This window comes from Curcuma longa, unplaced genomic scaffold, assembly GCF_044706935.1.
Source record: "Curcuma longa cultivar G26 ecotype Majalengka, Jawa Barat unplaced genomic scaffold, ITB_CL_G26_1.1 utg2798_np1212_758248_RagTag, whole genome shotgun sequence".
In the NCBI taxonomy this organism is placed as follows: Eukaryota; Viridiplantae; Streptophyta; class Magnoliopsida; order Zingiberales; family Zingiberaceae; genus Curcuma; species Curcuma longa.
Genome location: NW_027435600.1, coordinates 856506 through 871601, shown reverse-complemented (window position 1 = coordinate 871601; position 15096 = coordinate 856506). Strand labels below are relative to the sequence as shown.

Sequence of the window (15096 nt, the reverse complement as noted above, 5' to 3'; positions counted from 1 at the left end):
TTAGCTAGCGTTGAGATCTATGATGTTGGGATATCGAATGACGGCCACGTCCCCCGGATAACTTGGTTACTTAGAATAAGTATAAACTCAACCTTTTTTTGTTTTTGTTCTTTATTGTAACGTGGCCTTGTAATGTGCATATTGTTGCCATTAATCCATATATATATATCCTCCACGTTGGATCTAGTGGAATGAATGAATCAGATGCACGCAAGTCGCCATTTTGCCACTGAATCAAAAATAAGGCACAGGATTCTCTCCTCTCTCTTGCTCCTGACGGATCGAGCCCTCCCTTCCCTCTCCCATGAATACCCATGTCCCTCTTCCTCAAAATCCAAACCCTAACAATCCCTTCTTCTGCACCCTATAGCCTCCTCTGTCTGTTTGCAGCCCCTCCCTCGAGATGCCCGGCGTGGAGGTACGCTTCCGCGCTTCCATCCTCCCCCCCATCCGTCTCCACGACGAACCTTCCTCTCTGCCCACCGTCGCCGGAGGAGGAGGCCTCTTCATTGAGTACTGTTCCCCTGATTCATCACCCGAGTTGCCGTTTAGATTTCGTGGAAAGACAGCTCCTTCGGCTCGGATCAGCTGGAGGAGTGCCGATGGCGACGGTTTCCTTTCGATGAGCTTCTCTGTCAAAGGAAGCCAGGTTTTTATGCGGAACCCTGCGGGTTTGTTGGGGAAGGAGGAGATAAGTAGGGCGGAGGAGGCAGCATTGGAAGGAAAAGAGGACGGCGGATTGGTGGTTTTAGAGGAGGGGGAGAGCAGAAATAAAAATAAGAATAGACATAGTCGCGTGAGAGGGCCTGGAGCTGGTGCTATGAACACTACCAAACATCTTTGGGCTGGAGCTGTCGCAGCAATGGTTTCAAGGTATTGGGAGCACATTTCTTATTCTCTTTTCAAGTGATTACAAGGGAATGGGTTCACTAATCATATTGGGTTGCTGTCGTGCACAAGGCCACGACTTGTATTTTCTACTGATTTTCTTGTGTGACTTTTATTTTCTACTTAGTTATATTGTTCTTCATTTTTGTCATTTATTTGGTTTTACATAAATTCTTAGGTTTTTTTCCTTGTCCTCTGTCACAACTCTTCAGTTATTCTTAGGTAACTATAAGATGACAAAATTTAAGGTTTTTTCAGGATTTCTCTATCATTTTGTTATTACATAAAAAAACAATGTATTTTTTACTCCCAGTTGGATATTGAAGTTATGTTGTTGATTGTTGTTTTTTGCCCTAGCCACAAACTAGAGCAAAGTAAACTACTATACAAATTTTCATTCTCATACTATATGTTATGCATAATAACTAAACTATGATTTTTGACCCAATAAATAAAGTGCTCATAGTTTATATGATTGCTTAGCTTTGAAGATTCATATTCATACACTTGAATATAGGTTATATATGTTAGGACCATGAGGGTTGATGACCAGAGGCTTAGAAACGAAGGATGAATTATTATATTTTTCCAGCAAAGTTAGCTTATACTCTTGCTAATAACTTAGCAAAGTCAATTATAATAGATTAATATAAGGGAAATGAGACCAATCAAACATACCAATGCTAATATGCCATATAATGTGGTTCAAAACTCTCATTTCTTATCCACGGCCTATGACTTTTCAATGATTCACTCCCGAAGGCACATTAGCTCAATCTTCTATACATGATAAACAAATGAGAGATAGAAAATTAAGACTAAGATTACACAAGAAAGTGCTTAAAGGATTTGAACAATAAGCATAAACATCAACTTTTGAATGTTTCCCTTAGTTCTCCTTTTATTCCTTTCAAACATCTTCGCCTTCACATTCTACTCTATTGTTCTGTCATCGATCAATTGATGGGATCCACCATTAAGTGGGCTATATTTCTGATCGAAATAATTTTCAGTCTACTAATGGCTACACAAGTTGACTGGTCATGCGACCATTGTGTCGATTTCCATCTCACCATTATTGTTTAATTTGTCCTATCAATAAATAGCTTTTCAACTGAGTCAGTAGTTGGTTGAAATCCAACATAGTTGATTGACTCTAGGCTAGTTGATTACTCAGTTGACTCAACCACGAATAGAATCATTTAGTTGTCGACTGATCAACTCAAGCTGACTCCTAGTCAACCTAACCACCAATTGATTGAAAATTACTTTAAATCGGTTGGATCATTGATTATGACCATCCTATGGTCAAGTCTTCACATAAATTCACTTAAAGAGTTTTATCTTACAACTCCTTCCATAAGTCTCCTAAAGGTCACTCATTTTTTCGATGTACTGAACCCTCAGCTTGCTTCACATCACTTAAAGAGTTTGTCACATTTCATCCTTTTTTAATCTTCAACCTCCAACTGACCTCAAGTCATGTTTAATCTCTAACCTTAGCCACGCTAAGTCTCTATATGAATTTGAGCTAAATCCCTTTATGATTTTGTACACATATAATACAAAAGCAATCCTAACTTAAACTCTTTGTTCAAACATCGAAATCCAAGGTAGCCAAACCACAAAGGGGATGATTGCACTAACAAAATATTACTTGGTTTTACTTTTGTTGGAACACATAGATTGAAAGGATGTTGTAGAGGGAGGTGAATATATTTTGTGCCCGCAAATATAAAACTAATACTTTTGTTGCGATCTCAATCAGTCACATATTCATTGTTAGCAGCAAAAATAAATTATAAGGCACAAACACATACCGCAATGCTAACATAGGTTTGTAACGTAGTTCAATAGCTTGCGGCTCCCTACACCATGGCTTATGATCCTTAGTTGGATTGCTCCCAGAATCTTCTATATTTTTTCCTTCATGGCAACATCAAAGGTGGAGAAATTTTTTACAAGTTGTAAAAAGGTTTAGCATAAGAGACTTACAATAGGTTAAATAGGGTTTACAACAAAGCTTGAGAAATAACAAGAATAAGAGTGTCAATGTGTTCTATTGTCTCTACCGTTGAATATGTTTCATAGTCCTTAAAACCCTTTTAATAGCTTCTTTTAATGGAATTGATGACTCATCTTGCTATGTTGGCATGGATCAATTGACTATTATACTCTATAAGGCAGTTGACTATCAACTCTTATGCGCGATAGATAGTTAATTGATCGACAACGTTGATCATTTGATCATCATCATCATTAGTCATCTGGATTTTTTCAAGATTTTTTTTGTTTGTGTTTGAATCAACTACCCAATTGATTCAATCTTTAGTTGACTAGTATGTTGACTACAACCAATCTAATAGCTGAGTCCACCCAATTTGAGAGCTACCCTTGCTTGAGTATTCTTAAATTTAATCTATAGTTTTGCTTTGATTTGTTTTTACCATCATCTTTTTAGTCCTAAAATAACCTGATTAATTTACAGACTTTCTCCAGTTGAAGTCAATAGACTTGTTTTGTCAACTTCCTGTTTTTTAGATGAGCATTGAAGTAATCTATAGGTTGTAGTAGCAAATGTGTTTTTGTTTAGTCATTATCACCATATAATTTAAGCTATTATAAGTGGGTGAGGAACACATGGTGTCTGATGATTAATGTTAATTGGCTTGGCATATCTATTTTACTTTCTTAACCTAATGTGCTAATACCTGTGAGCTAGTGATTGCAGTTGAATTTTTAATACTAACATAAATTTCACATCTACCAGAACCTTTGTTGCTCCACTTGAGAGGCTAAAGTTGGAATATATTGTTCGTGGTGAGCAGAGCAATCTTTTTGCACTCGTTCATAAAATTGCAACAACACAAGGTCTCAGAGGCTTTTGGAGAGGAAATTTTGTCAACATTCTTCGCACTGCACCTTTTAAGGCCATTAATTTCTATGCATATGATACATATAGAAAGCAGCTCCTTAAACTATCTGGAAATGAAGAAACCACAAATTTTGAAAGATTCATTGCTGGTGCAGCAGCTGGCATTACTGCAACTATACTTTGCATACCGATGGACACGGTATGTTGATTGTTGAATTTATACTTATTGTCATCTAATTTTTGGTGTTGCATAAACACTTGCCGGCTGGCATTACTGCAACTTCACTTTGCATACTGATCACACATTGTGTTGGTTGTCAAATTCATACTTGCTATGGAGTTATTTACCTGTTATAGACGGTTCTGATTTAGGTTAGGTTAAATTTAAGATTATATTTTAAGTAGATTTGAATATTGGCCAGAGTTCAACGGAGTACTCTGATTCATGTAGCTAATCTCATAGTTTGAACTAACAAAATGACAATGATACTGCTCGGTTTATCTGAATGCTATCTGTAAGCTTTCTTGGTGTAAAAGCAGTGATATTAACTATCAGTAGTTTCTGTATGAAGATGTGTAGTTCGTTCTTTATCCCACCCATGTGTAATTCACTATTTAAATTTCAGATACGAACCAAGATGGTAGCACCTGGTGGAGAAGCTTTAGGAAGTGTTATAGGTGTCTTTCACCATATGATTCAGACAGAAGGATTCTTTTCTCTCTACAAGGGACTGGTGCCATCTCTCATTAGCATGGCTCCTTCAGGAGCTGTTTTTTATGGTGTATATGATATACTAAAGTCAGCCTACCTGCATTCACCTCAAGGGAGGAAGAGGTTGGATATAATGAGAAAACAAGAAGGTGAAGATGTGAGTGCTCTGGATCAGCTAGAATTGGGACCCATGAGGACACTATTATACGGGGCCATAGCTGGTGCTTGCGCTGAAGCTACTACGTATCCATTTGAAGTAGTCAGACGGCGGTTGCAAATGCAGGTTCAGGCAAACAAATTGAATGCTTTTGCTACATTTATGAAAATTGTTGATCAAGGTGGTGTGCCTGCTCTGTATACTGGTTTGATTCCAAGCCTGTTACAGGTACGTGTTACTAGGATTTACAGAATCCATTCGTTCAACTTAAATATATATATATTTTTTATTTGGCTCTCTTAAGTAATATTCTTCTTTCCCCTTGCAGGTTCTTCCATCTGCTTCCATCAGTTATTTTGTGTATGAGTTCGTGAAGATAGTGCTGAAGGTGGAATGATAGCTAATTGCTCTCAAATTTGTTGATTTGACCTTTAAAACCTCTAGTGAAGTTTCAGGACCTCATTATTGTCTTCATGATGAGAATCATTGACAAGTAATACATTTATCCTACAGTTGAAATTTTTATCCTCAAGTAATCTAGGCGAGGACAATTGGTTTTTTTTTTTTTCACATGATATGGAAATGGAACTGAACAATTTCAATGTCTTGGTGATGCAGTATGAAAGTGCATTCTATAATTTCTTTACCTACTAATTAATCACTTTCACGGGGGAATGAGCTTAGTGGGAGTACATGATATAGTTGAACGAACAAAACACTGATCCTATAAATAAGGTAAAATTTATGTTAATTTAAAGATAATTAAAATATAGAGTTGTAGACTTATTTTTTTTATAAATCAAATTTATAATATTTTAAAATAAAAACATAATAATTTTAATTAAAATTATCTTATTTATTATTAAAATTTTAATTTATTATTAATTTATTAATTTCAATAATAATAATTTTAGTAACTTTAGGAATTGAATGTTGGATCATTAATTTATTGTTAGATTGATATGTGAAATAATTATATATTGTAGACTATCATATTCGGTTAAACCTAATCAAAGGTGATTAATTGAAGTTTTGAATATTTGGATTTTACTATATCTAACGGGCATGACTTTTATGTGTAGAGACTTAAGGGGTAATTTCTATTTTAATAATGGATTAAAATAGAAAATATCAAAAGGATAATTCTAATATAATTTCTTATAAATCAGATTTTTTTTATAAATAAGAGGTTATAGTCCACTGATCGCATAGTTCTTGGAGTTTCTTAGTTTCTTTTGAATGAATCCATTTTGAGCCGTTACTTGTTCTCTTACGTGAGAGAACTATATATAAAAGGGAAAAGATATTATGGATTTAGATTATATCCTTTTATCTATATAATTCTTAATGATTAATCATGCTTATGTTCTCGTTGCCAACATTGAATTCCTCATTCGCAGATGATTAATCTCAAGGAAAGATCGCAATAAGCTTCAAGATGGGATTTAGGATCAAAATTTGATCGGCGCCCAACAGATCTTTTCATTGCTGGCACAAAATTAAGATCGAGGAAGAAAATTTGAGCTAAAAACAAACTAATTAAATCCAATAAAACTCATCAGGTAAGGATTCTTAACAAATCGTAGCTTCGTTTTACCTGAAACTAAATCCAACAAAATTTGTGATCTATTGGTTTTGAAATAATCCTTACCTGAAACTACGATTTGTTAAGAGTCCGTCGCTTCGTTTTAGTGGATTTAGTTTGTCTGCAGTGCATTGTAATTGAAAATTGATTTATGGATGTCTGATTAACTATAGAAGCATCTTATTGTTACACCGTGTTATTATTACACATGATCAAACACTACAAGGATCTACGCTCGATTTTTCACAATTTATTTTTCACTTGTTTTCTAAAATACCATTTTTGAAAACCAACAAGACAATGGTCCTGAATCCTTCAAAACCAGCATGATACGATCTCGCACATGTGTACAATCTACAACGTACAGATATACAACAACAAACTATTCTATGACAGTTTTTGGAGGTCACAATAAATTTTATGCGATGGTAAATAGAGTTTTGCAACTGTTTTGATCATCAAGCAAGCCCTAGTGATCAAGGAACAATGGAGAAAAAAGATTTAAGGATCTTTTTCTGTTTCTTAGAGTTAAGCAAAACACAATGATTATTATTATAACCTTTTTTTTCACTATCATTTTTTTGTTCTGAAAAAATCTTTTATGTATCAAATATCGTCCTTGCTTTTGCGTTGAAGTTGGTCCTTCTAAATATAGATATATTCTCCATTCTCCAAGAACAGAGATTCTAAATTCAACGCAAATTGAACGAATAGCATCCACTGATGCATTCTAAGAGGAAACACCAAACTTAGCAAAAAAAAAAAATGCAATCTCAAGTACTCCTTACCTTCCTTGAAATTCTTTCATTTTAGTCAGGATCAAATCTGTTGTTGTTTGACCCAGTGGACCGTATTTCTGATCGATCCACAGGGTCAAATTAAGCATCTGATTCTTGTTGCTGAGCTTCAGAATTTGATCGTTCTTCTCAGAGGTTTTCTTTTCTTTTTCCTACTTGGAGTTCATCGAGTAGATTCTTAGGGTAAGAACAGGCTTTATGGGCTGCTTCTGTTTCAAACCACGCGGCCAGGAAAGGTTGCCTTCAAAAGAGGAGACAGCAGAAGGGAACGCTCTTGCCTCCCTTGTCAATGATCTTATAATTGAATCAGGTATATCTCGATACATCATTACATATCAGTTCTCGTTGCCTTTTCATCAAATGTTCGCTTCCCAATATTCTTGATGATTTTGATAAAATCTTGTTCGTGTCAACCATTCCTGTGCTCTAAAAGGACAAAACATCACAAGCTTGTGCAGTTCTCTTGACGGAATTGAACTGTGCAGATACAGACAAACATAAATTTGTAGCTGACAAGATCTTACAAATAAGCAAGGGCCGCAATCCTACTCGTGCTTTCACATTCCCTGAACTTTCAGCAGCGACTGGTGAATTCGAAGAAGAATGTCTTTTAGGTGAAGGTGGATTTGGTAGAGTTTACAAAGGGCACCACGAGGGTCGAGTATGACAAACTTCATTGTTTTTTTCTTCAACAGAGTGGATTTGTAATTATGGTTCTTATTCAACTTGTACAGGATATTGCTGTTAAACAACTGGAAAAGAATGGTCTACAGGGAAACAGAGAGTTCCATGTGGAAGTACTGATGCTCAGTCTGCTCCATCACCCAAACCTTGTCAATTTGATTGGCTACTGTGCTGATGGAGATCAAAGAATTCTAGTTTATGAGTACATGCCACAGGGTTCATTGGAGGATCATCTGTTAAGTAAGTAGTTATTAAGACTTTCTCATGACTTAACTTGCTAGAAAAGAACAGATTAACAATGAACATTTACAGATCTTTCCCCAAACAAGAAGCCATTGGACTGGGTTACAAGAATGAAAATAGCTGAAGGTGCTGCTAAAGGCCTAGAGTACTTGCATGATATCGCAAATCCTCCAGTAATCTTTCGAGATCTCAAAGCATCTAACATTCTTCTTCACCAAGACTACAATGTGAAATTATCTGACTTTGGGCTAGCTAAAATTGGTCCAATCGGAGATAAGTCTCATGTATCGACAAGGGTGATGGGGACTTATGGCTATTGTGCTCCAGAATATGTGGTGACAGGGCAACTAACAAAGATGTCTGATGTATATAGTTTTGGTGTTGTGTTTCTCGAGATAATAACAGGAAGGAGAGCTATTGATACATCAAAACCATCAAGTGAGCAACATCTTGTTCAATGGGTAAGTTAATAGTATACTTTCACCTGTTTTTGAGTATCAACTTTGAACTCAATTGATCAAGTAAAGTAATCTGTGATGTTGTGCAGGCAGAACCGCTTTTTAAAAACAAGAAGAGGTTTATAGAAATGGCTGATCCATTACTAGAAGGGAAGTTCCCACTGAAAGGCTTATACCAAGCTCTTGCAATTGCAGCATTGTGTCTACAAGAAGAAGCAAGCAACCGCCCACTGATTAGCGATGTCGTAACTGCCCTCCGGTACGTAGCTACTTCACCAAATGATTCTGGTGAAACATCCAACGTTGCAGAAATGTGATATCGTTATGGCTGTAAGCGAAGAAGGCAGTGGAATCACAAATTTATAGCAAGGAAGAAACTTTTCATTCCCAGGGAGACAAGGAAGAAAGACGTACGTAGAATGCCTGTAATGTAACACTTATTCATGATAACTCTGAAGGTACTTTTTCTTTGCTGTTTTGCTGATTTCTATGGAAATATAGGATTTCATTTATTCTTTGAAGTTCTTATGCTAGACATTTGCTCCTGTACCACTAGCTAAAAGCTAATGCTGCATCCAGAAATGGTAAAAGATTTAGGGAATGGAAAAAAAAAATCCTATGATAATAGTTTTTGCTTCAGTTTAAGTTTAAATTTTCTTTCTGTCAGTATTCATGATTTTGAAGATACGAGCTTAGTTTCTCTAAGAATATCTATAGGTGTTGTTGAAAGGAGGCACTATGCATTTTGCTTAGAGTTTAACAGTTTGAGAAACAATTGAAATTCTCTTAGAATAATAAAAAAGAAACAATTGCAAGAGATAAAACAATGGCAAACACTAATCCATGTTGCAGATAATTACATTAATGTTGTAACTCTTGTATTTATGGTTTAGCTATCATATTGTTTGAGTTTTCTCTCTCTCTTTTTTTTAGCCTTCATATTATTAGAAAGCTAGCTGGTAGTGTTCCATCAGTAAACATGATGTTTGCAGGAAAATTTGTGAAATTAAACAAGCAAGACTTGATATATCGATCATTTATGGATAGTTTTTGGTGAAGAGTTAAATTATAAGTATAGCCTCAATCTAAATGAAAGAGAAGCTAAAATAGGCTCATTTCATTGAAAGAAATGCAAAGACGAGTGATCACTTAGACAAGCTCTATTTCGCCAATTAACACGACCAAACAACAAAAGGTGATGATGACCAAGACAACGAGCAAATAGACGTCTGTTGCACGGTGGCAAAGGACACAGCAAACATTACAAGGAACATTAATTGGTGATAGATAGATATTAAATAACTAGTAGCAGTAGAACTCCTGCAAAACCATGAGGTGGTGGTAGTAACACATACGCAGTAATTAACTGAGACATGTAAAGTCAATACCCGAACCAACCCTCCTTGCATAGTGGTGCGAGGACGACGTCTTTGTTGCTTAATTCCGACACCACACGGCAAGGCAAGCACGAGGTGCGTTCTTGACTCCCAGAGGTGACGCCCTATAATCTCCGTTCCACTACCACCCCTTCTCCTGCACATTTCATCAAACACTCGGTGTTCATGGACATGCATCCTGGCACTATTTAGCGATGGATTATTATATAAGGCAAGCACTTGCATCTTACAGAATACGGCCTTAGTGGGGGATGATTTCGCCGGCGACGGACGCCTTGATGCGTTCGACGGTGCAGGCGATGAGGCTGTTGACGGTGGCGACGGAGCCGAGGGAGAGCTTGGCGGTGGGGACGGAGTCGACGAGGATCTGGAAGGCGACGGTGAGGAGGGAGCCGCCGGAGCCCACCTCCTCGACCACGGCGCCAGTGCTCGGTGGAGGCTGGGCCGTCGGGCAGGATGGCGAAGCCAGAGGGGAGGAGGGCCACGTAATCGGGGTCGCCGCCGTTGAGGACGACGTTCATAGCCATGACGTCGACAGGGGCGTAAATGACGTAGGAGCCCGTCACGTCGGTGCAGCTCTCCTGCAGTATCAGCATGTTGCTCTGGTTCGAGTTCGAGCTCTGCTTCCATACGACAAGCATAACAATTCAACCATATCAACTATGATCAATCACAAAAACTAATCAACAAAATAATAATCGTGTTCAGCTAATGAATTACATTGACCCGGAGAAGAGAAACGCAGTTGCCTTGATCCTGGCCATTGGCAATGTGAGCCATTTCCTGAACAACTCCGCCATTGGAGAGTATATCCCACTGCAAGAAATTATTATAAGTTTGTATCAATCACAAAACTTAAATGCATTTCATGTTTCATGTTTTGTCGTAAACTTAAATTGCGTGCCTCGCTGCGGGTGGATTCATCGCGGAGGAAGTCGAAGACGCGTTTGGGGGGGACGGGGAGCCAGAAGGAGGTGGCGGCATTGAGGACGATACCCGGCGGTCTGCCGGGGTCGTCCACGCTTTTCCTCGTCATCACGCGCACGTCCTCCGCCCCGCTCCCCGACAGCGTCGTCCACTGGTGCGTCGTCGATGCGCTAACGCCGCCGCAGAAGCTCATCACCATCCGCTCCGCCAGCTTCAACATGCTCTTCCGTCCTCCGGCGCTCGTGATCACTATGTACATTTATATTTTTCAGGTCAAAAACCTGATTCAAAACCCTTTGAAAGGGGGAACAATATAATTCGATTTAATCAATCAAACAATATATATCATATAATTACCACCGATATCAGCAGAGGGGATGTTGCTAGCCATGACGCTGGCAAGCCGCTCGCATTGGCGGTCCAAAGTGCTGACCCATCTCTTTGCGCCAAACGCCAAACCCGAGTTAACCAAAGGCTTGTAAATGTTATGGACCGACCGGTCGTCCACCTCCACGTGTTCCACCCAAGTCACCTGCGCGTTAATAAATAACAGTTGATATGTTTTATTATTTTTTTTAATAAACAAATATTATAAATAAAGTTAATTAAATTAGACCTTGGAGTAGCCGCTGGGCATTTCTTGGATCAAGCAGCCGGAAGGCCTTCTCCGGCACCTGGCAACTGGGCTGGGACGCAGGCTATCAAGTGAAACATCGACGACGGCCCAAGTGCCGTCAGGATGCTGCTTGCAGTATCTCACGAAGAGGCTCTCCCTTGTGGGCACAAGTGGAGAAGGGACTTGGAACTCGGCTGACATCTGAAATCATCACAATTAAGTTTAATTTGTAGGACAAGCAATTAATTAATTAAGCAAACAAACAAGCCTTTGATTTAATTTGTTTTGTGCAGCAAAAACTTAAGAATATATAATTTAGAAACAGTTGAATTGAAAAACGATCCATTAAGCAACAAAAATTAATTAATACCACTTGCAAAGCTCCATTGTAATTGCCTGCCACTCCAGTTGATAGCACTTCCAGTGTCATAGCCTTGGACACAATCCCCGCAAACACATTTGACCATTGGTTCTAATCAAACACATTATAATTATTAATCCATAATTAAAATATTCTTAATTTAATTAACTGGAATTAATCTGATTAATCAATTAATTACCACATTCATGAACATCTCTACCACGTTCATCTGGTTCATGATCACCACCGCCGTCTCCCGCGACGCCTCCGACTTCAGCCCCAACGGCTTCGGCCCGATTCCTCTCGGGAACACCCGCGCGTACTCCTCCTCGTTCAGCGCCTCCCCGCAAGAATTCACACCGTCCGGCAACAACCACAGCGGCTCGTTGAGCTGAGCCATCCGGATGAGCTCCTCCATTGCCGCCACCGCCAGCTCCACCACCACCGGCTTATCCATCATCTCACTCTGCCCTCCCGCCGGCACGCTACGCAGCAGTTCCCCTCCCGCCCCTGCTGCCCCAAACACTTCTCCGACACCGTACCCTAGATCCAAAGGCGACCGTGACGACGTCGGAGAAAGCAGAGGATACGACGCCGCCGCGCCTATTGACATCGGCTTCCCGACGTACTTCGCGGCGATCCCCGATATCCTATCGATCTGCACACGCGTAAACGCGCGTTAAACTCATGTAAACGTATACAATTTTATTCCACACATGAATGGTATATATTATACTTCTTCATGAAGACGAGCGTTTTCGATGCGGAGGTGGTGTTCGTCGAAGGACATCTCGCCGAGGGCGGCGGGGCCGCCGCAGTTAGGGCAGGAGGCGTTGCTGAGGGCCTCCTTGTACCTCATGTTCTCGGCGCGCAGCTTCTCATTCTCCGCACGCAGCCCGCTGTTCTCATGCCGCTCGTGTTGATTCTGATTCACACGAACAGAAAAAAAAAGAAAAAAAATTTGCATGATGCAAATTAAATCAAAACAGGAACTAAATTAATATATACATATATAAAGAAGAAAGACTAGACTATAAATATATATGTGTGGTATATATATATATATATGCCTTCATTTGAGTGCGCTTGTTCTGGAACCAGAACTTGACTTGGAGAGGCTCGAGCCCAAGCTCTCTACTCAGCTCCTTTCTCTGCTTGTCATCTGGGTGAGGGCATTCCTTGAAGAATCTGAAACAAAGTTACAGAATTTCATTAACCAAATGAGGGCGATCTGATTTGATAATCAATCACAGAAAGGAAATTAAACAAACATATATATATATATAGCAATTTTATGAAGAAACATATGGCATGTATAGGCTTATTACGCTTCCATCTCTTGGATCTGATGCTGAGTGTGTCGGTGGTAGGGTTTCTTGCGGGGCCGCGTGTTCTGGTCCTGGTCGTCGCCGGAGGCGCCCTCTATGTTCTCGCTGCCGCCAGATTTGCTGTCGAAGTCGGCCTCCGCCCGCGCCATCTCGCTCTCCGCCGTCATCGTCGTTGGTGCCATCTCCACGAACTGGTTCCCGTGCTGGTACTGCAGCGGCGGGATCTGCAGTTCCCCTTCCAACAAATTCGGCTACAAAATAAAACACTTTAATCACAGATCAAAGTTCCAAAAATTGCCAATTTCAAAGAAGGTGAGAGATTTTCTCTCTCTCTCTCTCTCTCTCTCTCTCTCTCCTCCTCCAATATTCAAGTGCAAAGTAACAAAACCCTGAACACATGGAGAAGAATGCCTCCTATTTAATTAATTTAAGGAAGACAGAAGAAGAGATTAATTAGCTAGGATATATAGCAACAACAAAAGAAACCAAGCTCAGAAAATTAAATAGTTGAGTTACTGCTAATTAATTAATCGAGTAGTTGGTACCTGGCTGAGGGACAAGACTGAGGAGGAGCCATAGCTGGTGCCTGCGTTCCTCCCCATCATGGAAGCTCCTGCTTGTCTCGCTGGTATCATGATCGCCACAGGCATATTTCTCTCGACCAAACCCTAGTTAATCACCCCTCCTCTCTCCCTCTCTTTCAAACAAGAAACCTCAAAAAGGAGAGAGATGCACGAGCAGTTAACTTCAAAGAATTACTTCTTCCCATGACAACGACGACAACGAAGAAGAAGAAGAAGAAGAAGAAGAAGAAGAAGAAATTAAATACAAGAAAGTGTATATGTTAGTAATAGTACGCTCTACCTAGTGCATGCGGTTTTCTTCCTGATCTCTAACTTTTTCTCTTGGGTTGGAGAGAAAGGGAGAGAGGAAAGGGAAGATATGCCATGAGAAGGGGGATCTGAGGAGTAGAAGGGAGAAAGGGGAAGAGGAGACGAAGAGCAGGTGGGAAGGCAAAGGAAGAGGTGGGGAGTTATTGCACAGCGTATAGAGAGGGTGCAATTGCATTTATTGAGAGGGTGGTGTAATTAGGGTTGAGAGAGAGTGTGTGATGGAGAGAGAGAGAGAGAGAGAGAGAGAGAGAGAGAGAGAGAGAAGAGGAGTCTCTGTGTTGGCTTTAAATTTTTCCACAGGATGGGTATAAGGCGAAAGGGACCATATATGTATTATTGGTTTTGTATTCATACTTGAGAATTATATCAACAACTCTAAAGAGATCCATTGATTAATTGATTTAATAAATTAATAAATTCAATTCACCATGTATTTGACTGTCAGTGATTTTGACATTTCCCCTAGCTAGTACTTAATTAACTGAAAGAAATACTTATTAGTTAAAGTTTTAAAAATGTCTACATTCTTATAATAATCTTGACAAAGTTTTAGACATCCTTTTAGCAACTTTTACTAGAAGAAAAAACATAATTTTATTAGTTTAATCTACAATCGCTCAAAATTATGACACTGAGATAGAGAGTACTTCATTAATGCCCAAACTTTAGAATTACTTTTGCAAGTATCACCATTTGTGAAATATCATTGAAATATATATATATATATATATATATATATATATATATGATTTTTGTAAAAAAAATTCTTTAGATAATCATTGTGTTGTAATGTACATCAATCTCAAATTATGTTGTGTTGACTCTTTATATCAACATAAATACATATAATATCAAAACAACAAAATGCTAACTTTATCCTATTATTTCATCAATTTAATAAAATACAAGCTTCTTAAACAATTTTTTTCTCAACTATTAAACTTCCTTAGAAAATTATTTTCCATATTATTACACATTTTTTACTTTATGATATTCTTAGGTTAGAAGGAAAAAAATATTTGTTGTTGTTGAGAATGAAAGTATCAAAATGAGATGATCGAATAAGTCTACCAATTTTGAGAATATCGAATAAGTCTACCAATTTTGAGAATATCTTATATATATTTTAATTGTGATCAAAACTAGAAATAATTCTAATATTGTTGATATATATT

General features: G+C 38.6%; 3 protein-coding genes across 3 annotated transcripts; 2 read left to right on the top strand and 1 right to left on the bottom strand.

The window, feature by feature from the left end:
* The first annotated feature begins 281 nt into the window (after window positions 1-281).
* Window positions 282-5236, top strand: LOC141820158 (putative mitochondrial adenine nucleotide transporter BTL3). The gene is made up of 4 exons (XM_074707429.1): window positions 282-873; window positions 3659-3962; window positions 4390-4860; window positions 4961-5236. Exons 1-4 carry the CDS (start codon window positions 404-406, stop codon window positions 5027-5029), a joined length of 1314 nt encoding a protein of 437 aa, XP_074563530.1. The 5' UTR covers window positions 282-403; the 3' UTR covers window positions 5030-5236.
* Window positions 5237-7212: 1976 nt separating this feature from the next.
* LOC141820149 (putative serine/threonine-protein kinase PBL23) lies at window positions 7213-8716 on the top strand. The gene is made up of 5 exons (XM_074707421.1): window positions 7213-7324; window positions 7500-7675; window positions 7749-7938; window positions 8011-8402; window positions 8489-8716. The coding sequence occupies exons 1-5, from the start codon at window positions 7213-7215 to the stop codon at window positions 8714-8716; spliced, it is 1098 nt and encodes a 365-aa protein (XP_074563522.1).
* A 775-nt stretch (window positions 8717-9491) lies between these two features.
* Window positions 9492-14045, bottom strand: LOC141820156 (homeobox-leucine zipper protein ROC2-like). Its single transcript, XM_074707428.1, is given in 13 exon segments — window positions 9492-9932; window positions 10027-10223; window positions 10225-10416; window positions 10517-10612; window positions 10701-10972; window positions 11081-11255; window positions 11340-11540; window positions 11710-11811; window positions 11900-12358; window positions 12437-12625; window positions 12771-12888; window positions 13029-13279; window positions 13574-14045. Coding segments are annotated over 12 exon segments (2346 nt in total). The 5' UTR covers window positions 13679-14045; the 3' UTR covers window positions 9492-9932; window positions 10027-10037.
* Window positions 14046-15096: the final 1051 nt, after the last annotated feature.